The sequence below is a fragment of the Nerophis ophidion genome, linkage group LG21, assembly GCF_033978795.1.
Source record: "Nerophis ophidion isolate RoL-2023_Sa linkage group LG21, RoL_Noph_v1.0, whole genome shotgun sequence".
Lineage (NCBI taxonomy): Eukaryota > Metazoa > Chordata > Actinopteri > Syngnathiformes > Syngnathidae > Nerophis > Nerophis ophidion.
This window is the reverse complement of record NC_084631.1, coordinates 1,728,807-1,750,252: the sequence shown is the minus strand read 5'-3', so window position 1 is coordinate 1,750,252 and position 21,446 is coordinate 1,728,807. Positions and strand designations below refer to the sequence as shown.

The 21,446-nt window shown below is 39.7% G+C and overlaps 2 protein-coding genes across 3 annotated transcripts; one reads left to right on the top strand and one right to left on the bottom strand.

The window, feature by feature from the left end:
- Positions 1–823: 823 nt before the first annotated feature.
- LOC133539579 (AFG2-interacting ribosome maturation factor-like) lies at positions 824–20,138 on the top strand. Of its 2 annotated transcripts, XR_009803434.1 has the most exons (5): positions 824–1,221; positions 5,426–5,605; positions 5,674–5,792; positions 9,339–9,449; positions 19,230–20,138. XR_009803434.1 is itself a non-coding variant. In XM_061881601.1 (4 exons), the coding sequence occupies exons 1-4, from the start codon at positions 953–955 to the stop codon at positions 9,377–9,379; spliced, it is 609 nt and encodes a 202-aa protein (XP_061737585.1). In that variant the 5' UTR covers positions 824–952; the 3' UTR covers positions 9,380–13,188. The 2 variants fall into 2 exon arrangements, 1 of the variants encoding a protein (XP_061737585.1); XM_061881601.1 differs by lacking the exon at positions 19,230–20,138 and having other exon boundaries at positions 9,339–13,188.
- LOC133539578 (claudin-7-like) lies at positions 11,203–12,747 on the bottom strand. Its single transcript, XM_061881600.1, has one exon. The coding sequence runs from the start codon at positions 12,604–12,606 to the stop codon at positions 11,917–11,919; it is 690 nt and encodes a 229-aa protein (XP_061737584.1). The 5' UTR covers positions 12,607–12,747; the 3' UTR covers positions 11,203–11,916.
- Positions 20,139–21,446: the final 1,308 nt, after the last annotated feature.

The following is a 21,446-nucleotide window of genomic DNA, read 5'->3' as shown; positions in this document are numbered from 1 at the left end:
AATCTGAGCTAACACTGCTTAACACAATAAGTAAACACTAATTCCAGTTGTAATCAAAGTGTTAAAAATAACGTTCAAAATATTAAACATGCTCATGCATTTGAATCCATCCATCCTTTTTTCTATCGCACTTGTTCAAGAAATTGCATGATTTATTTATTATTGTTTTTTTTAGGGCTTGCCCTCTTGGGGGTTCTTCAGACCACCAGGCACCGACATGAAAGCCTTTTTCAGGGTTACAATGTTTTTTTATCTTTCAATAAGTCTCTCAGTTGCTTTCCAGCAATTGTCTTTTTCTCTTTCGTTCTCGCTCGCACTCTGGCTACAGCTCCAACCCTGTCTCTCCTCCCGGCTGCTGCTTATAACAGAGCGACAAGTGATTAGATAACAAGGCCCAGGTGGGCCATCTACGCACCTGTCGCTGATTTTGAGGCCGGTCCTGGCACACCCTGCTTCGCTGCAGGCCCGCAGGCCACACCCTCCACAGTTAGCTCCAGAATATCAACGTTATTACAAAGAATACGGGACCTATTATACTCTAGTAATGTTGGTCTTACTTAAAAATGCACGCGTTTAGTTGTGTTCAGTGTTGAAAAAAAATGATATGGCTCTTACGGAAATACATTCTAAAATATTTGGATTCTTGGCTCTCTCAGCCAAAAAGGTTCCCGACTCCTGGATAAGGGGGTAATTGAATTTAAAAAAATGTTCACAGGCGGTACATCACTGAAAAAAGTTTGAGAACCATTGGAGTGGGGATCCATTCCAGTAGGTGGCGGTAATGCAAACTAGAAGGGTGCTTGCCAACTGCAATTTAACAAACGAAGAAGAAGTAGTTTCAAGTCCAGGAAATGGAGGCATTTTGAAATATGATTGGACTATTGGCACGTGTTTGTTGTTTTGAATTCAATTTCAATTTGAAATCGGTTCATTTTCAATATTCCTTCACGCAATGTCGAAACCGGCACTTTTAAGCCTCCATCAAGTACTGAGGAGGAGCTTCCGCAGCGTGGCAAGCAGCCAAGAAGTATGGAGGAGCGTGCTGGCCGAGTGCGGCCCTCTGCTGTCTTCCCTGGACAACCTGGCCGAGCAGACCCGCGCACTGTGCGGCCTCCACGTCTCCCACACGCCGCTAGCAGACATCCCGGACCTGGAGGAGCTGCTGCGTTTCAAGCTGCTGCAAGCCATGGACACTGTGCTGTGTCAACTCTACGAGAAGTTGTAAGTCAACACCTGCTTAACATTGTCAACCATTTTACATCATTTTGTACACCTTTAATATCAAAATTGTCACCATCATTATGAAGTGCAGTGTTGTTTTTAAATTACCGTAAGTCAGGAACTAAAGAAAGTATTTCAAAGGTCGAAATCTGTGTTTTGGTGTGGTTTACGAGCTATTACGGTAATCCAGGTCACAGCCGTACCAAGCAGAGTGGGCGGGTTTTGTAGCTTTAGTAGTATTCATTGTTGCAACAAGTTTCTTTTTTCTAAATAAAAATACTTAACTTTACAGCCAACTACCCACTAAATCAATAAATAACATACATTTTACGCTGTTCTATACAGCATTTTACTGTAAATTTGAAAAAAAACCAAAAAAACTACTGTTTTTTGCGTTAAAATTCTGTTGTTTTTAAAGGCCTACTGAAATGAGATGTTCTTATTTAAACGGGAATATTAGGTCCATTCTATGTGTCATACTTGATCATTTTGCAATATTGCCATATTTTTGCTGAAAGAATTTAGTAGAAAAAATCGACGATAAAGTTCGTAACTTTTGGTCACTAATAAAAAAGCCTTGCCTGTACCGGAAGTAGCAGACGATGTGCGCGTGACGTCACGGGTTGTGGAGCTCCTCACATCTGAACATTGTTTACAATCATGGCCACCAGCAGCGAGAGCGATTCGGACCGAGAAAGCAACGATTTCCTCATTAATTTGAGCGAGGATGAAAGATTCATGGAAGAGGAAAGTTTGAGTGAAGCTCTCGAAACAAAAAAGGCGACAGCAGTGGGAGCGATTCAGATGTTATTAGATATATTTACTAGGATAATTCTGGAAAATCCCTCATCTGCTTATTGTGTTAATAGTGTTTTAGTGAGATTATATAGTCATACCTGAAAGTCGGAGGGCTGCGGTGACCGACAGTGTCTCTGAGAGAAGCCAATGGAGGAGCCAAGATGACAGCTGCTGCAGGAGGATGCTAACTCCGCACAAGTCTCCGGTATGAGCCGACTTAATATCACAATTTTCTCATCCAAAAACTTGCTGGTTGACATGTGGTAGAGAAACATGTTCGCTAAAGCTTCACAACAAACAAAGAAACACCGGCTGTGTTTCGGTTGCTAAAGGCAGCTGCAATCCACCACTTTCCATCAACAATATTCTTCTTTATAGTCTCCATTATTAATTGAACACATTGCAAAAGATTCAGCAACACAGAAGTCCAGAATACTGTGTAATTATGCAATGAAAAGAGACGACTTTTAGCCGTGAGTGGTGCTGGGATAAAATGTCCCCTCCAACCAATAACGTCACAAGCACGCGTCCAAAAAAGCGTCATCAAACTTATAATTGCAATTTAGTAAACTAAAGCGGCCGTATTGGCATGTGTTGCAATGTTAATATTTCATCATTGATATATAAACTATCAGACTGTGTGGTCGCTAGTAGTGGCTTTCAGTAGGACTTTAACATCAAAAGTGTCGCCGCCATTGTGATGTGCAGTGTTGTTTTTAAATTACCTTAAGTCTTAAACTACAGAAAGTATTTCAATGTTTGAAATCTGTGTTTTGGTGTGTTTTATGAGTTATTACGGTAATGTAGGTCACAGCAGCAACAACGCAGAGTGGGCGGGGTTTGTTTTCAATGCAGCCAGCCTGAAAAAACACGTGTCAGAACGGATGCGGAAGTAGATTTTTACGCGATATCATATTGTATGTGTTTATTACACTTGGCATTCATATTTTGCTGGGTTTTTTCTGTTTTGTTGTGTTTTGCTTAATTGTAAAATGAAATATATGTGTCAGTAAAGTACTCAATATTTTCTAACTTGAATGTAATTTTTTTTTGGGACAGAAAAAATTTGTACTGCTTGAAATTGCCTACCTTTTTTAAACAATAGTAGTATTCATTATTATAACAAGTTACATGTTTTTGTTTAAATAAAATACTTAACTTTACAGCACACTACCCTTCAAATTAATAAAAAAAAATAACAATACATTGTACTTGTTCTTTACAGCAAATTACTGTTAATTGAAAAAAAAAACTGTTAGTTTTTTGCGTTAAATTCTGTTGTTTTTAAATTACCGCAAGTCTTAAACTATGGAAAGTATTTCATTGGTCGATATCTGTGTTTTGGTGTGTTTTACGAGTTATTACGGTAATCACGGTCACAGCAGCTCAGAGCAGGAGCAAAGCAGAGTGGGCGGGGTTTGTTTTCAATGCAGCCAGCCTGAAACACACACGTGTCAGAAAGGATGCGGAAGCTGATTTTTACATGATAATACAGTATATCATATTGTTGTTGTTTATTACATTTGGCATTCATATTTTCTTGTGTTTTGTTTTATTGTAAAATATATGTGTCAAAGTACTTGAACATTTATCAATAAATGTTTTTTTTTTTGTACAGCATGTTATCATGCTGTACAAACAAACATCCATGCATCCATCCATTTCTACTGCTTGTCCCTTTCGGGGTCGCGGGGGGTGCTTTGTCTAAATAAAAATACTGAACTTTACAGCAAACTACCAAAATATTTAACTTTAAAGCAAACCACCCATCAAATTAATAAAAATAACAATACATTTTATGTTGTTCTTTACAGTATATTACCGTAAATAGAAAAAAGAAATGCAAGTTTTTTGCGTAAAAATTCTGTTAACTTAGCCGCCAGTTATTGACTGTAAAATCCACAGTTGTTGTTTTTGATGATGTATTACTGTAAATAGAAAGACTGTACATTTGTTTTTACGGTTTTACAATATATTTGTATTTATATCATGCGTTTTTGATATTTTTGTCATTTTCTCTTTTTAAGCAAATAATTATAAAAACAAATTCAATATATGAATATTACTGTACAGCGAGACCAAAAGGGACAAGCGGTAGGAAATGGATGGATTGGTTGGATGTACAAACATACTTTTTTGGGGTTTATTATATTTACAAATATTTTTATTGATAAGTGTACAATTTTATGTTGATTTACTATACAAAATACAATTAATTACTCTAAAGAAAATATATTGTATATTTATTTTACATTATTTTACTGGTAGTTTAAATCAGTGGTCCCCAACCTTTTTGTATCCGTGGACCGGTCAACGCTTAATAATTTGTCCCGCGGGTGGGGGTGTCCTTTTTTTTTTTTTTTTTTTTTCTTTGTCATGAAAAAGGGACGTTTTTGTCATTAAAAAGGGAGTTTTTTTGTGGTCGGTGCACTAATTGTAAGTGTATATTGTGTTTATGTTGATTTAATAAAAAATAAAATAAAATAAAATAAATATATATATATATATATATATTTTTTTTTAAATAAAAAATTATTCTGCGGCCGGGTACCGGGCCGCGGCCCGGTGGTTGGGGACCACTGGTTTAAATGATTCATTTGACCATATTTTGACATGCAACACTATGCATGCATGCTATTTTTATGACTTTTTGACATTTTTAAGATTTATTGAAAAACCAAATGTCAAAATTGTTTGTTAATTATCAATTAAATTAAAAAAAAATTGTATAAGCTATGGATGTAGTATGGAAATATTTTACCTCCAAAAATGAGGTCTGCAAAAAAAACTGGCAGCTAAGTTGCGAGAATAAAAAAAACAAAACCTTTACTGTTTTTCCATTAATACTATAATGTTGAAAAAACTTAAATACAAAAATGTTGGCAACTAAGCTTTTAGCTTTTTCCATCAACCACCCCAAAAAAGTGGTACAAATTTTCCTTTGACCATAAAATGTTGTAATTAAAAAAATTATTTTAAAGAAAATCACCATTTTAAAGTAAATGTAAAGTTTTTACCTAAAACAATGTATATCATTAGTAATAAAATCCAGAGGCAAATTAAAGTAAAAATACCAATGATTGTCAGACACACACTAGGTGTGGCAAAATGATTCTCTGCATTTGACCCATCACCCTTGATCACCCCCTGGGAGGTGAGGGGAGCAGTGAGCAGCAGCGGTGGCCACGCCCGAGAATAATTTTTGCTGATTTAACCCCCAATTCCAACCCTTGCTGCTGAGTGCCAAGCAGGGAAGTAATGGCTCCCATAGAGCCTTGATCAATTATAGTGTTACAAGCGGCCCTCTGATGGCAGTCATAACTGCCATGTGGCCCTCAATGTAAACCAGTTTGTCCTCCATGTCTACACACAAAAACCACACCAGTAATCATCTTTTCCCTTACAGGGCTTCGCTCCAGTCGGTGAGAGACACCATCAGCAACCAGGTTACGACGGCGGTCCAAGTGTACGAGCAGAACGCCGACAGTCTCGATCTGGTCACCGTGACCCAGCGCTCGGCGGTCATCCCGTCAGTGGCCGACATGCTGGAGTGGCTGCAGGATGCTGGACGTCACTATCAACAGCAGTATCCTCCCTCCGCTCTTCATGTGCGTCCATGTCTTTTTGTGCTCTGTCCTCAACGCCTGTGTTCAGGTTCTTGAGAAGGAAGACTCTCCTGCACACGCTCAGTACAGACGACCTCTCCCTGCTGGAATCTTCTACCAAAAGATGGAAAGAGATGGACGCTCCCAATCAAGAGGATCACATCCAAGGTGAATTCATACTCAACACTGAAGGCAGAGTCAATATATTTTTATTTAATAAGCATATGTTGCACCACTTTTTGGTATTTGACCTTAAATAACAGCTGCAAATTCTAACTATCTACTGTGGGCTGCTTTTTGTATTATTGTAGTTACCAAGTGAAACGGCAGAGGTCGCTGTTTCACCTGTAAAAAGCACCAAGTCAAATCCACACTTTGGCAAAAATGCTTATACATTTTTTTCTTTTTTTTTAATCTAAATGTATAATAAATATCTTTTCAACATTTATTTATTGTGATAAATTTGTATTTTTAAATACATTTTCCTGTTGAAATTTGCATTTTTTAGGAATATTAGATTAAAAAAAAAAAAAGTATACAATATTTCAATGCATGAGCCAACATTTGGCTTCTTATAGTTTTATTATTTTAATACATGTTTTTTATATTATTGAAGATTTTTACTTTTGACGTCCATCCATCCCTTTTCTACCGCTTATTCCCTTCGGGGTTGCGGGGGGCACTGGAGCCAATCCAAACTGCATTCGGGCGGAAGGCTAAAAAGATTTCACTTTTTTTCAAACATTATCTCTTCTGAGGCCGTTTGTCGTTTCGGCTTCAAACTACCACAGGAGAGAGATGGAACCCCCTCTGATTAAAAGTTGAAGAAATACTTATAATTAGTGCTACGGTTTTGATTTGATCAGCCTTCAAAGAACCACTGCGCTAAAAACCATTTCAAAGCTGGCCGCTGTGCACAGACACAGTGAGGGAGACGTTTTTTTTCCCGTTTTTTTCCATACCGTCTGCTGCTGTTGCGCACGCACCAACATTAGTGGGGGAGGGGCTGTGATCGTCTATACCAGGGGTGTCAAACTCAAATACAGAGTGGGCTAAAATTTTAAACGGAACAAAGCCGCGGGCCAAGGTTGAACAAATGAACCTTTTACTAGGGACCCAAACAAGTTTTGCATTAAATATTGAACAAGCAAGGCTTAAATAACTTTAGTGACATGCAAAATCCAGTTTCAAATAATAATAATTTAAAAAATATAAATGGCATATCAAATACAATTCTAATAAAAACGTTATGCCTTTTTTTCTATTTGCAATCTTCTGAGGTAAATATCAAATTTTTTCCACCGGCTAATAATAAATTTGAAAAAAAAAAAAAAATTATGAATGAACCAAACATTCAAGCCTTGAAGTAGCAAGAGAAAATGCATGAATAAAACGTTAATTATTGGTCAGTTTGCTGGAAGTTTCCAGGAAGAGTTAGTGCTGCAAGGGGTTCTGGGTATTTGTTCTGTTGTGTTACGGTGCGGATGTTCACCCAAATTGTGTTTGTCATTCTGGTTTGGTGTGGGTTCACAGTGTGGCGCATATTTTTAACAGTGCTAAAGTTGTTTATATGGCCACCCTCAGTGTGACCTGTATGGCTGTTGACCAAGTATGCATTGCATTCACTTGTGTGTGTGTGTGTGTGTGTGTGTGTAAAAGCCACAAATATTATGTGACACGCTGTTAGTATGGAGGAAAAGCGGACGTGACGACAGGTTGTAGAGAACGCTAAAGGCAGTGCCTTAAATGCACGCCCCCAATATTGTTGTCCAGGTGGAAATCGGTAGAAATTGGGGAGAATGGTTGCCCCGGGAGATTTTCGGGAGGGGCACTGAACTTCGGGAGTCTACCGGGAAAATTAGGAGGGTTGGCAAGTATGAGTATTAGCGGTGAATGCGGTGTTACAGCGGCACCCACGCTGTAGAACAGCGGCGGGCCAGCTCTAATGCTGAATTGATATTGCATCAAGGGCCACATTAAATTACACGGCGGGCGTGATTTGGCCCGCGGGCCAGAGTTTGACACCCATGCTCGATACCAAGATGGCTGCCAGGTGCCGTAGTTAAGCCGGTATGTTTTAAAGTTGTGGTTTGCCTGCATATCATAAAAAGAACTGTCCGACATTCTTTATTTTAGGTACTTGTATACGGTGCCTGACTGTTGTGGCGTTTTAAGGCCATCTGCACTTTTTATGCTACGGTAAAGACAATGAATGATCTGGTTTTGATTTTATTAGCCTTCAAAGAACCGCTGCGCTGAAAAACATTTCTAAGATGGCCGCCGTGCGATCACACAGAACTAGACGTTTTTTTTCTTGCTAGCGGTCCCAGTATGTAATCTTATAAATGGCATAAACGCGCCAGTGACACAACATCTGATATTACTAGGAGACTGATGTATAACACGTGTATACAACTTGTTCTCTGTGTAATTATCCATCCATCTATCTTCTACCACTTATCCGGGCTTGGGTCGCGGGGGCAGCAGCCCAAGTAGTCTCGTCCATCGCTGCTTGCAGCATTAAAGGCCTACTGAAAGCCACTACTAGCGACCACACAGTCTGATAGTTTATATATCAATGATGAAATATTAACATTGCAACACATGCCAATACGGCCGCTTTAGTTTACTTGATTGCAATTTTAAATTTCCCACGGAGTGTCCTGTTGAAAATGTTCGCGGAGTGATGACTCATACACGTAACGTCTTGGATTGGAAAGGACATATTATCCCAGCACCACACACGGCTAAAAGTCGTCTCTTTTCATCGCATAATTACACAGTAATTTGGACATCTGTGTTGCTGAATCTTTTGCAATGTGTTCAATTAATAATGGAGACGTCAAAGAAGAATGCTGTTGGTGGAAAGCGGTGGATCGCAGCTGCCTTTAGCACCAAAACACAGCCGGTGTTTCTTTGTTTGTTGTGAAGCTTTAACACAGAGCGGTCAAGCGAACATGTTTCTCTACGTCAACCAGCAAGTTTTTAGATGGGAAAATTGTGATATTAAGTCGGTTCTTACCGGAGACTTGAGTGGATTATGCAACCACCTCCTGTAGCTGTCAAAAAGGCAGCTGTGAGCTTGGTTCCTGCATTGGTTTCTCTGAGAGACACTGACGTTCACCGCAGCCCTCCGACTTTCAGGTATGACTTTACAATCTCACTAAAATACTATTAAAACAATAAGCAGATAAGGGATTTTCCAGAATTATCCTAGTAAATGTGTCTAATTACATCTGAAACGCTACCACTGCCGTCGCCCGGAGCTTTTTTTTTTTTTTTTTGTGCTTCACTCTAACTTTCCTCATCCACGAATCTTTCATCCTCGCTCAAATTAATGGGGAAATCGTCGCATTCTCTGTCCGAATTGCTCTTACTGCTGGTGGCCATGATTGTAAACAATGTTCAGATGTGAGGAGCTCCACAACCCGTGACGTCACGTGCACATAGTCTGCTATTTCCTGTACAGGCAAGGCTTTTTTATTAGCGACCAAAAGTTGCAAACTTTATGGTGGATGTTCTCTACTAAATCCTTTCAGCAAAAATATGGCAATATGGTGAAATGATGAAGTATGACACATAGAATGGAGCTGCTATCCCCGTTTAAATAAGAACATCTCATTTCAGTAGGCCTTTCATTAGTCTTAGATTTCAGTTTTTGCAGTGCTGCTAGCAGGATGTTACTTCAAAATAAACTTTTTGTTCTGATTTCAGATATACTCTGCAAAGTGTCCTTCTTCATGGAGTCTGACTAGGTGGGAGGACAGGGAACATGCTCGCTGGGACTGGACTGTGATGACGAAAAGAACGCTGAAGGAACATCAAGTAAACCTCACATTTTTTTAACCCATAAAAACTCATTTATCCCTTTTTTTATTTTTGATGGACAAAATATCCCAGCACTATCAATCAATCAATGTTTATTTATATAGCCCTAAATCACAAGTGTCTCAAAGGGCTGCACAAGTCACAACAACATCCACGGTACAGAGCATACATAAGGGCAAGGAAAAACTCACCCCAGTGGGACGTTGGTGACAGTGACTATGAGAAACCTTGGAGAGGACTGCATATGTGGGCAACCCCCCCCCACCCCCCACCCCCCCGGGGAGACCGAAAGCAATGGATGTCGAGCAGGTCTATTGGGAACTTTACACAAAATAACACTTTTAGTCGGTTCATGCTTTAACAAATCCTATTTATTTCAAAGTTTAAGACAGGAAGTAGTCCTAGAGGAGTCATTCAAGCCAAAATATGTATGAATGGAAATCTTGGTGGATTGTGCTCTCCTCCTAGACCAGGGGTGTCCAAGGTGCAGCCCGCAGCTAATTGTTGACTGGCCCGACACACATTCTGGAAATGCTATTGCAAAAATAAATTAAAAAACACCAAAAAAGTAGAGTGAGGTGAAATCTATTGAGGGAAAAGTTGCAATGTTGACACAAAGCTGCCATGCAGGCTGTTTGTTTCTTTTGTTTTTCTTTATTTTTCTCCTATTGCCAATGCTAAAAAAATTTTTTTTTTATAATTATCGACCTATTTAAAGCTCCTATTACTTCAAATATTTCCCTTTATAATGTTTTATGTGGACAATATTATGTACATATACCGTGTGGTTGCCATGTAAAAACTGTTTTCTTTGACAAAAGAGCTTAAAACCAACAAAATAATAGTTCAAACGTAAAATCGACAAATATAGTTGAAGTTGATCTGGTAACTTAAGTGTGGAAAGTAAAACAAATAATAATAAAAATGTATCACTTTATAAATGGTGGACCTTTTGGATCCCAAAGATATTTATTGGGATTTTATTTATCTTTTCACTGTGATTACTCAGAAATAATAATACATTAAAATCAATGGTGTCCTGGATTATTGATCTTTTTAGGGCTCCAATTACTTCAGATCAAACATTGCTTTCTCAATGTTTTGGGCGATGGGGGAAATACTGCATACCGTATTTCCTTGAATTGTCGCCAGGTTGTATAGTATGTACCTGCCTTGAATTACTCGCTTTGCAAAATTATTAGCGCATGCTTAGTATTACCGCCGGGTCAAACTCGTCACGTCACGAGTGACACTTCCCCTGTCATCATTTTCAAAATGGAGGAGGCTGATTTCAATCATTTGAAATCGCATAAAGGGAAGAAGATTAAGAGCTATTCAGTAGGATTTAAGGTCCAAGCTTACATCACACTAAAATTTTTACTGCATACCTTTGGTAAGTGCCGGAGTGAGAAGAGGTTTTTGAATAATTAGCGCATGCTTACTTTTACCGCATGCCTTTGGTAAGCGCAGGAGTGAGAAGAGGTTTTAAATTAATTAGCGCCCCGGCGGCAAATCAAGGAAATATGGTACTCAGAAATAATAATACATTAAAATCAATGGTGTCTTGTATTATTGATCTTTTTAGGGCTCCAATTACTTCAGATCAAACATTTGAATGTTTTGGGCGATGGGGGAAATACTGCATACCGTATTTCCTTGAATTGTCGCCAGGTTGTATAGTATGTACCTGCCTTGAATTACTCGCTTTGCAAAATAATTAGTGCATGCTTAGTATTACTGCCGGGTCAAACTTGTGATGTCACGAGTGACACTTCACCCGTCATCATTTTCACAATGGAGGAGGCTGATTTCAATACCAGTAATTTGAAATCGCATAAAGGGAAGAAGATTAAGAGCTATTCAGTAGGATTTAAGGTCCAAGCTTACATCACACTCACATTTTTACTGCTTGCCTTTGGTAAGTGCCGGAGTGAGAAGAGGTTTTTGAATAATTAGCGCATGCTTACTTTTACCGCATGCCTTGGTAAGCGCAGGAGTGAGAAGAGGTTTTAAATTAATTAGCGCCCCGGCGGCAATTCAAGGAAATACAGTACTCAGAAATAATAATACATTTAAATCAATGGTGTCTTGTATTATTGATCTTTTTAGGGCTCCAATTACTTCAGATCAAACATTTGAATGTTTTGGGCAATGGGAGAAATACTGCATACTTCAGATTTACTGTAAAAAACAAACTTGTCTTTGACTGAAAAGGCATAAAACCTTTTTTTTTGTACTTTATATCAACCTGAAGTTGATATAAAGTACTGTAAGCCTTACATAAAAAATGAAAATAATGACTTATTTTTAACATGTTAATGACAGAGACCCTCTATGGTCCCTGGGAGCCCTAAAAGTAAAAAAAAAAAAAATCCATATGTTTTATTATGGTTTGAAAATGAAAAATATCCAAACGATGCCCGCATGGTTTAATTGGTTGGTATAAAGTTTGGACACCCCTGCCCTAGACGTACTCTTTAAGCGGCAGGCTGCTGGGCGTGATGGTTTTGGGTAAATTGGGAGCAGAAGTGGGGGAATTGGCAAAGCTGCGGCCCACGTAGCCCCGGCGGTACCCGCCCCGCCTCTTGGCGAGGGGACAGGTGCTGCTCAGCACCGCCCCGCCGATCATCAGAATGACGGCGGCGGCCCAGCCCAGGAAAATGGCCTGACCCAGCTCTCGCTTGTGCATGGAAGGCACGTTGGGGTTGTAGAAATCCTGCACCACGGTGTGCGCCGTCCAGGACACGGGCACCAGCACGCACAGCCCCGTCACCACGAAAAGGATGCCGCCGGCCAGGGCGATGCCCGCCTTGGCCTGGCGGTCGTCGCCGGCGCAGGTGGTGCACTTCATGCCGCAGCAGGACACGGTGCAGGAGAGCCAGCCCAGGAAGATGGCCACGCACATGAGGGCGCGCGCCGCCTGGACGTCGGGGGGCAAGGCCAGCATGGAGTCGTAGGTCTTGCACTGCATGTGGCCCGTGGTCTGGTACACGCAGCTCATCCAGATGCCCTCCCACTTCATCTCCGACGTCAAGATGTTGCCGCCGATGAAGGCCGACACCTTCCACTGCGGCAGGGCGGTCGCCGCGATGGCCATGATCCAGCCCGTCACGGCGCAGGTGAAGCTGATCAGCTGCAGCCCCGTGTTCACCATGGTTCCGGCCAGAGTCCACTTCACGGGTCCCACTTTCTCTCGCCGCCAGACATCCGCCACACTTTCTCCCGGGCTTGACTCACTGCATTATTGAGGAGCCGCGCAGCCGCCTGGGACCGGCCAGCTCCGGTAACCTCCAGAAAAAACCAGTCCACCAATCACTCAGGGATCCCGGCCACTTCACCCTCCTTGCCTTCAAATCAAGCGCCTCCTTTGCCGACGGGCCAAAACATCAGACGGCATGGCTTTATTCCCCTCGGTTTTGGACGCTGAAAGAGCCCCAAACACACACAGATGTCGGGGTGGGGAGGAGAGTGGAACAAAAGGGGAGGCCAGGATGGATGGATGGTGGTAGAGTGGTTACCATAGGTGGGTGGATCACTTGACACAAAGACAACATAAGGGGGGGCTCCACGATGGGGATTACACGGGTTTGTCCCCCCCCGCACAAAAAAGTTGCCCTTTTCTCGGACAAAGTCCCGCAAAATGGTTTTGTTTTGAGGCAACATAATGTTTAGTATGCATTCTGCATAATGGATACTAAACCTCAACGTGCTAATGAATTAAATATGGTGGAATCAAGATCTTTGTTTCAGGTTGCCTTTCTCCTGTGGCGCCGCTCGCCTAGGTAACGGTGGCCATGGCGACACGTCGGGACACCGGAAGCAGGACGGGGGGGGGGGGGGGGGGGTGCGGTGGGGAGGAAGTGCAGTAAACCGCTTTCCAGCGTCAGATTGTTGGGAAATAATTGAATCCATGAGGGAAAAAAGTTAAAAAATTATGGGAGTGTCGAAATGATTAGATTGTCAAAATAACAAGATTGTGAGATTAAATGTAATGTGGAAATTATGAGATTAAAAAGGCATAAATATAAAGTTAAAATTATGAGATAAAGTCAATTATAAGATGATATAAAAAGTAAATATTTACTTCAGTTTATTCATTTATATAGCACGTTTAAAAAGAACCCCAGTTGGCCAAAGTGCTGTACTGACATATGAAAATATTTTTAAAAAAGTCTTAATTATGACCCATAATTCTGACATTTTATCTCATAATACAATTTAATAATTATGACTCACAAGTATCACATTGTATCTCATAATTTGAGATAAAAACATCCCAATTATGATAGATTTAATTATAAACATGTATACAGTTGGGATAAAAAAAAAATGTATGAAATGAAATCAAAATTATGAAATAGTCTATATTTTGACATTGTTATGAGATAAAACGTCAGATTTTGAAAAAATTAGATAAAATATCAAAATTAAAGGGTTAAAATTAGGAGATAAAAAAGGGATAAAGTTATAAGCTGAAGTCAAAATTATGAGATGGGCATAATTATAAGATTATGATATAAAAAGTAAAAATGTTTAGTTCAGTTTATTCATTTATATAACATGTTTAAAAACAACCCTAGTTGGCCAAAGTGCTGTACTGACATATGAAACTATTTGAACAACAAAAAAAGTCTTAATTGTGACTCTTAATTCTGAGATTTTATCCAATAATAAAATGAGATAATTATGACTCAAGTATGACATTGTATCTCATAATTTATGACATTAAAAGTCACAATTATGAGATAGATTTAATTATAAACATGAATAGAGTTGGGATAAAAAAAATATATATGAAATAAAATCGAAATTATGAAAGTCTAAATTATGAGATAAAACGTCTGAGATTTAAAAAAAGATAAAACGTAAAAATTACAGTTAAAATTATGATTAAAAAAAGCATAACTATAAAGTAAAAAGATGAAAAGTAAAAATGATAAAAGTCATAATTATAAGGTTATGATACGCCCGATTGTAGCTGAGATAGGCGCCAGCGCCCCCCGCGACCCCGAAAGGGAATAAGCAGTAGAAAATGGATGGATGGATGGATGATATAAAAAGTAAAAATGATGAGATAAAATGTTTAGTTCAGTTTATTCATTTATATAACATGTTTAAAAACAACCTTAGTTGGCCAAAGTGCTGTACTGACATGACAATATTTTTTTTTTAAAAGTCTTACTTGTGACTCATAATTCTGAGATTTTATCTCATAATAAAATGATATAATTATGACTCACAAGTATGACATTGTTTCTCATAATTTATGAGATTAAAAGTCACAATTATGATGGATTGATTTAATTATAAACATGTATACAGTTGGGATATATATATATACATATATATAAAATTGAAATTATGAAAGTCTAAATTACGAGATAAAACGTCTGAGATTTAAAAAAAAAAAAAAACGTCAAAATTACAGAGTTATATTTATGAGATAAAAAGGCATAACTATAAAGTTATAAGATGAAAAGTAAAAATTATGAAAGTCATAATTATAAGATATAAAAAGTAAAAATGAGATAAAATGTTTAGTTCAGTTTATTCATTTATATAACATGTTTAAAAACAACCCCAGTTGGCAAAAGTCCTGTACTGACATATGAAACTATTTAAAAAAAAAAAAAGGCTTACTTGTGACTCATAATTCTGAGATTTTATCTCATAATAAAAATAGATAATTATGATTGGATAATTATATTAGGCGGTATCATCATTTATGAGCTAGAAAGTCACATGAGATAGATTCAATGATGTACATTTATCCAGTTGGGATTACAAGTAAAAATTATGAAATAAGCACATCTAAATTGAGATTTTAATAATTATGATATTAAACGTCGAAATTATAAGATTAAAAAAAATAATTAGATAAAACTTCAAAGTTAAAGATTCAGTTGAAATTATTAGATAAGAAAATCGAAATTATAGGATAGGAAAGTCAAAATTATAAGACTTAGACAAACATTAATCAGAATCAGAAATACTTTATTAATTGGGTGAGAGAGAGAGAAAACATGTCTGATCCAGAAGGGAGATTGTTTTGCACAGTATCTCAGTCACAAAGGATGGAAAGGATGGAGCACACAAGGACACAAAAAGAAGGCAAAAATAATCAATTGTATGAAAGTCAGAATGATGAGAAAATCGTATTTTTAAAAAACTTTTTATTAAAAAGTTCCAATAACGAGATATAAAATTAAATTATGTGATCCAAAAATCCTATATTTGAAATACTTTATATTTTTGCTCCTAAAACAAAGAAAAAAAACATCACAACCTCCACTTTGTAGCAGGGCTGCAGCCTCACGACAGTGTGACGTAATGTGCCGTAAATCACTATGTCGCGCATGCGTACGCCGCATCAGGGATGTAAACAAAGTCGTCATTCACACATTCTTGGACGCATTAAAAGTTGACAGCGAAATCATGAAAACATGTTTTTAAGCTAAAATTCTAAATAAATAAATTAGGTTATTTTAGGATGACTCGCTGTTATGTGCACGACCGAGTTTTTATTTTATTTGTATAAATGTTTATAAATTTCAACATTAACAAACAGAAGAGAAATAATAATTAAAATAGTTCAACAACAATATAAAACAATAATCGAAACGTTAATATTGTATTTACAGTGAAATTATCGCAGCAATGTTGTGGGGGAAACTGGCACAAGAGCGCCCCCATCTGGCTGCAAAGAGGCAACGCGCCCATATGATCCTGTTTGTTTGCTAATAATGTATTGAAGGGATCCTGCCATGGAATATTTAATCATACAGAGGGTGAAACACTACTTATCTCACATCTGGCAACATGTATAGTCACTTGGTGGACAGCAGGGGTGTTCAAAGTGCAGCCTGCCACACATTCTGCAAAAACTGCAAAATTGATAGTATTGCAAAAATGAAAAAAAACATTTTAAAAAAAAGTGGAATGAGGTGAAATCTAATGAGAAAAAGTGGCAATGTTGACACAAAGCTGCTATGCAAGCAATATTTTTTGTTCCTTTTGTCTTTTTCTTTTTTTTCCATTGCTCAAAAAAAAGGACAAAAAAATCTGTTATAATGAATTGTTTATTACTTAAAAATTATCACTTTAAAATGTTTTATGTGGAAAAAATATTGCATATGTTGTGTGGTTGCCATATAAAAACAAAGTTTTGACAAAAGAGCATAAAACAAACAAAATAATAGTTCAAACTTAAAATCGACAGATATATGGGAAATTGATCTTGAAATTTAAGTGTTAAAAGTAAAAAATAAAAATGCAGCACTTTGGGTGAGGAACCTTTCAGATCTCAAATATATTTAGTAGGATTTTATTTAACTTTTCACTGTGATTACTCAAAAATATTAAATAATTAAAATCAATGGTGTCCTGCATTATTGATCTTTGAGGGCTTTAATTGCTAAATGAAGGAACTCTCCTGAAGGAATCAATAAAGTACTATCTATCTATCTATCCATCCATCCATCCATTTTCTACCGCTTATTCCCTTCTGGGGTCGCGGGGGGCGCTGGCGCCTATCTCAGCTACAATCGGGCGGAAGGCGGGGTACACCCTGGACAAGTCGCCACCTCATCGCAGGGCATACTGCATATTTCAGTTTTACTATAAAAAACAAAGTTGTCTTTGACAGAAAATCTTTTTTGTTTTACTTTATATCAACCTCAAGTTGATAGAGATTTACTGTAAGCATTAAATAAAAAATAATAATTTGACATATTTTTAACATTTTAGTGACTGAGACCCTCTATTCTCCCCAGGAGTCCTGAGGATTAAAAGAAAAATCCATATAATTTGTTATGGTTGGAAAATGAAAAATATCAGAATGGCCCCCGCATGCTTAAATGGAAAAAGTTTGGACACCCCTGGTCTACCGCTTTAGTGAACGATTTTAAAATGTCAGCCATATACTGTCATAATTGTTTTTAGAACTTTAAAACATGGCTTTTAGTCGAGTCCCCCATAATCTGCTTAGCGTCAACATGTTTAATACATGAAATAAAAGCATGTATGCGAATTATACGCTAAAAACTGTGACGGGTCAAGTGAGTGAGTGTATGGTGCACTCATTAGCTGTATGGACCTTGCACTGTCTGACATCATGTTGCCATTAGTGATGGGTCAAGTGAGTGAGTGTATGGTGCACTCATTAGCTGTATGGACCTTGCACTGTCTGACATCATGTTGCCATTAGTGATGGGTCCAGCAACACAGATGCGTCGAGCTCATAGAGCAAAACCCTGTGTCGGTGCGCACACCGCTTTTAGAAAGTCACGTGACTGAACATGAGCTGTTTGTCACGTGACCGATACACGAACTGTGTTGAACTGACGCCTGCGCGCCAAACTGTTTATAAGGAAGTGCATCTGTCCAAGATGCTGCTGCCTGTATGACTGTTGACCAAGTATGCATGGCATTCGCATGTGTGTGTGACTTGGCCAGCACATAATAGAGGACGTGACGACATGTTGTAGAGGACGCTAAAGGCGGTGCCTTTAAGGCACGTTCCCAATATTGTTGTCTGGGTGGAAATCGGGAGAATGGTTGCCCAGGGACATTTTCGAGAAGGGCACTAAACTTCGGGAGTCTCCCGGGAAAATCAGGAGGGTTGGCAAGTATGAGTATTAGCGGTGAATTTGGTGTTAGTGGCAGGCCAGCTCTAATGTTAATTTGATATTGCCTCGAGGGCCAAATGAAATTAAACGGCGTGCCAGAGTTTGACACCCTTGCTTTCTGCTATGAAAATGAAATGAAATGTAGGCTGTATAAGAAAGTAAGCTGACCTGGAATGACACATTGTCACATTGTTGCCACAACACGGTCCAAAACTGTTTGTCCTCCAATCACCCTGCCCGTGTTCACACCTGAACCCATTTCAACAGGAGGCTACCATGGTAACCGCACCATAGCAACAGTCCCATCCCTGTCAACACTTCCTGGTTCTTAACAGGAAGTGGGCGGAGCAATCTGCCAAAAAGGAAATTCAACATGAACTGAGGCCAGCAATCAATTAGAGAAAATAACATAAAAACAAAAAAGGACATTTGGCTCCAACATGACATCAAGATGGTCCCACACTTTGGAATTTTACATACACTACATTGCCAAAAGTATTTGGTCACCCATCCACATGATGAGTCACAATCACTTGGCCCCATGTATCAAATCAAGCACTTAGGCATGGAGACTGTATCTACAAACATTTGGGAAAGAATGGGCCGCTCTCAGTGATTTCCAGCATGGAACTGTCAAAGGATGTCGTCACCTGTGCAACAAATCCAGTCGTGAAATTTCCTCGCTCCTAAATATTTCAGTTAACGCTTTTATAAGAAACTGGAAGAGTTTGGGAACAACAGCAACTCAGCCAAGTGGTAGGCCACGTAAAGCGGATGCTGAAGCGCATAGTGCAAAGACTTTCTGCACAGGCAGTTGCTACAGAGCTCTAAACTTCATGTGACCTTCCAATTAGCCCACGCACAGTACGCAGAGAGCTTCATGGAATGGGTTTCCACGGCCGAGCAGCTGCATCTAAGCCTTACGTCACCAAGTCCAATGCAAAGCGTGCAGTGGTGTAAAGCAGGTCGCCACTGGACTCTAGAGCAGTGCAGACGGCTTCTCTGGATTGATGAATAAGACTTTTCCATCTGGAAATCTGATGGACCAGTCTGGGTTTGGAGGTTGCCAGAAAAACGCTAAATTTCGGACTGCATTGTGTCGAGTGTCAAATTTGGTGGAGGAGGAATTATGGTGTGGGTTGTTTTTCAGGAGTTTCCTGTTCCACTCAGGATTGAAGACAAAGTCTCCCTACTAACTCACCAGTGCCTCCATGGAAATGCCCCCCTCTACCTCAAAGAACTACTCACCGCCAAATCCTCCACACGACATCTCCGCTCCGGACAGGCTAACCTCCTCCAACCTCCGAGGACAAAGCTACGAACAATGGGAGACCGGGAATTCTGCTCCGCCGCTCCCAGTCTGTGGAATGCTCTCCCTGACCACCTGAGGGCACCACACACTGTCAATGCTTTTAAAAAAGGCTTAAAAACCGTTCTTAAAAAATAAAAACTTTTTTTTTTTAGATATATGCATACTAGTTTTAGCGATTAGGCTGTTATAGATTTTATTTTTATTTTTTAAATTATCTTTTTAATACACTGTAGCACTTTGAGGTTATTTACTCAATGTAAAGTGATTTTTACAAATAAAATATTACTATTATTATTATTATTAAACTAGGAGTTTGGCTTGGCCCCTTAGTTCCAGTGAAAGGAACTTTGAATGTTCCAGGATACCAAAACCAAGACAATTCCATGGCATGTGGCCCAATACTTTTGGCAATATAATAAATGTTCTTTATGTCATATGGTTGTTCAGTTTGAAGGAAAATGGGCTGAAATTTGCCAAAGTGGTATTTTTTTTTTTTTAAATTTTAGATAAAATTGCATTGTGTTTTTGATTGCAACTTTGTTAAAATTAGATATAGAATTAAAGTACACAGTTTCTCTTAAGACCTATTTGGGCCCCATTATAACTGCTATTTACCAAGAAAATGTTTTGGTGTAATTGCACCCCTTGACCACCGGATAGCGCCAGAAAACCATGATGCATAATTCTTAGAGCTTTGATGAACATAAAAGAGTTAAACTGCCATTAAACTGCTGAAATTCCATGAAATTATTTTGTCATGACTAAATTCGGACATGCTTGAACTTAAGTATGAAAAGCATTGTTACTTGATTTGGGAGTCAATATTACGGCATAAAGATCTGGAATCCTCAGCCTTCCCGGTAAGGTTTATTCAGGTGTACTGGAGAGGAGGCTACGCCGGATAATCCAACCTCGGATTCAGGAGGAACAGTGTGGTTTTCGTCCTGGTGGTGGAACTGTGGACCAGCTCTATACTCTGGGCAGGGTTCTTGAGGGTGCATGGGAGTTTGCCCAACCAGTCTACATGTGCTTTGTGGACTTGGAGAAGGCATTGGACCGTGTCCCTCGGGAAGTCCTGTGGGGAGTGCTCAGAGAGTATGGGGTATCGGACTGTCTTATTGTGGCGGTCCACTCCCTGTATGATCAGTGCCAGAGCTTGGTCCGCATTGCCGGCAGTAAGTCGAACACGTTTCCAGTGAGGGTTGGACTCCGCCAAGGCTGTCCTTTGTCACCCATTCTGTTCATAACTTTTATGGACAGAATTTCTAGGCGCAGTCAAGGCGTTGAGGGGTTCCGGTTTGGTGGCCGCAGGATTAGGTCTCTGCTTTTTGCAGATGATGTGGTCCTGATGGCTTCATCTGACCAGGATCTTCAGCTCTCACTGGATCAGTTCGCAGCCGAGTGTGAAGCGACTGGGATAAGAATCAGCACCTCCAAGTCCGAGTCCATAGTTCTTGCCCGGAAAAGGGTGGAATACCATCTCCGGGTTGGAGAGGAGACCCTGCCCCAAGTGGAGGAGTTCAAGTACCTCTAAGTGTTGTTCACGAGTGGGGGAAAAGTGGATGGTGAGATCGACAGGCGGATCGGTGCGGCGTCTTCAGTAATGCGGACGCTGTATCGATCTGTTGTGGTGAAGAAGTAGCTGAGCCGGAAGGCAAAGCTCTCAATTTACCGGTCGATCTAAGTTCCCATCCTCACCTATGGTCATGAGCTCTGGGTTATGACGGAAAGGACAAGATCACGGGTACAAGCGGCCCAAATGATTTTGGGTCTCTCCCTTAGAGATAGGATGAGAAGCTCTGCCATCCGGGAGGAACTCAAAGTAAAGCCGCTGGTCAGGATGCCACCCGAACGCCTCCCTAGGGAGGTGTTTAGGGCACGTCTGACCAGTAGGAGGCCACGGGGAAGACCCAGGACGCGTTGGGAAGACTATGTCACCCAGTTGGCCTGGGACCGCCTCGGGATCCCCCGGGAAGAGCTAGACGAAGTGGCTGGGGAGAGGGATGTCTGGGCTTCTGCTGCTGCCCCCGCGACCTGACCTCAGATATGTGGAAG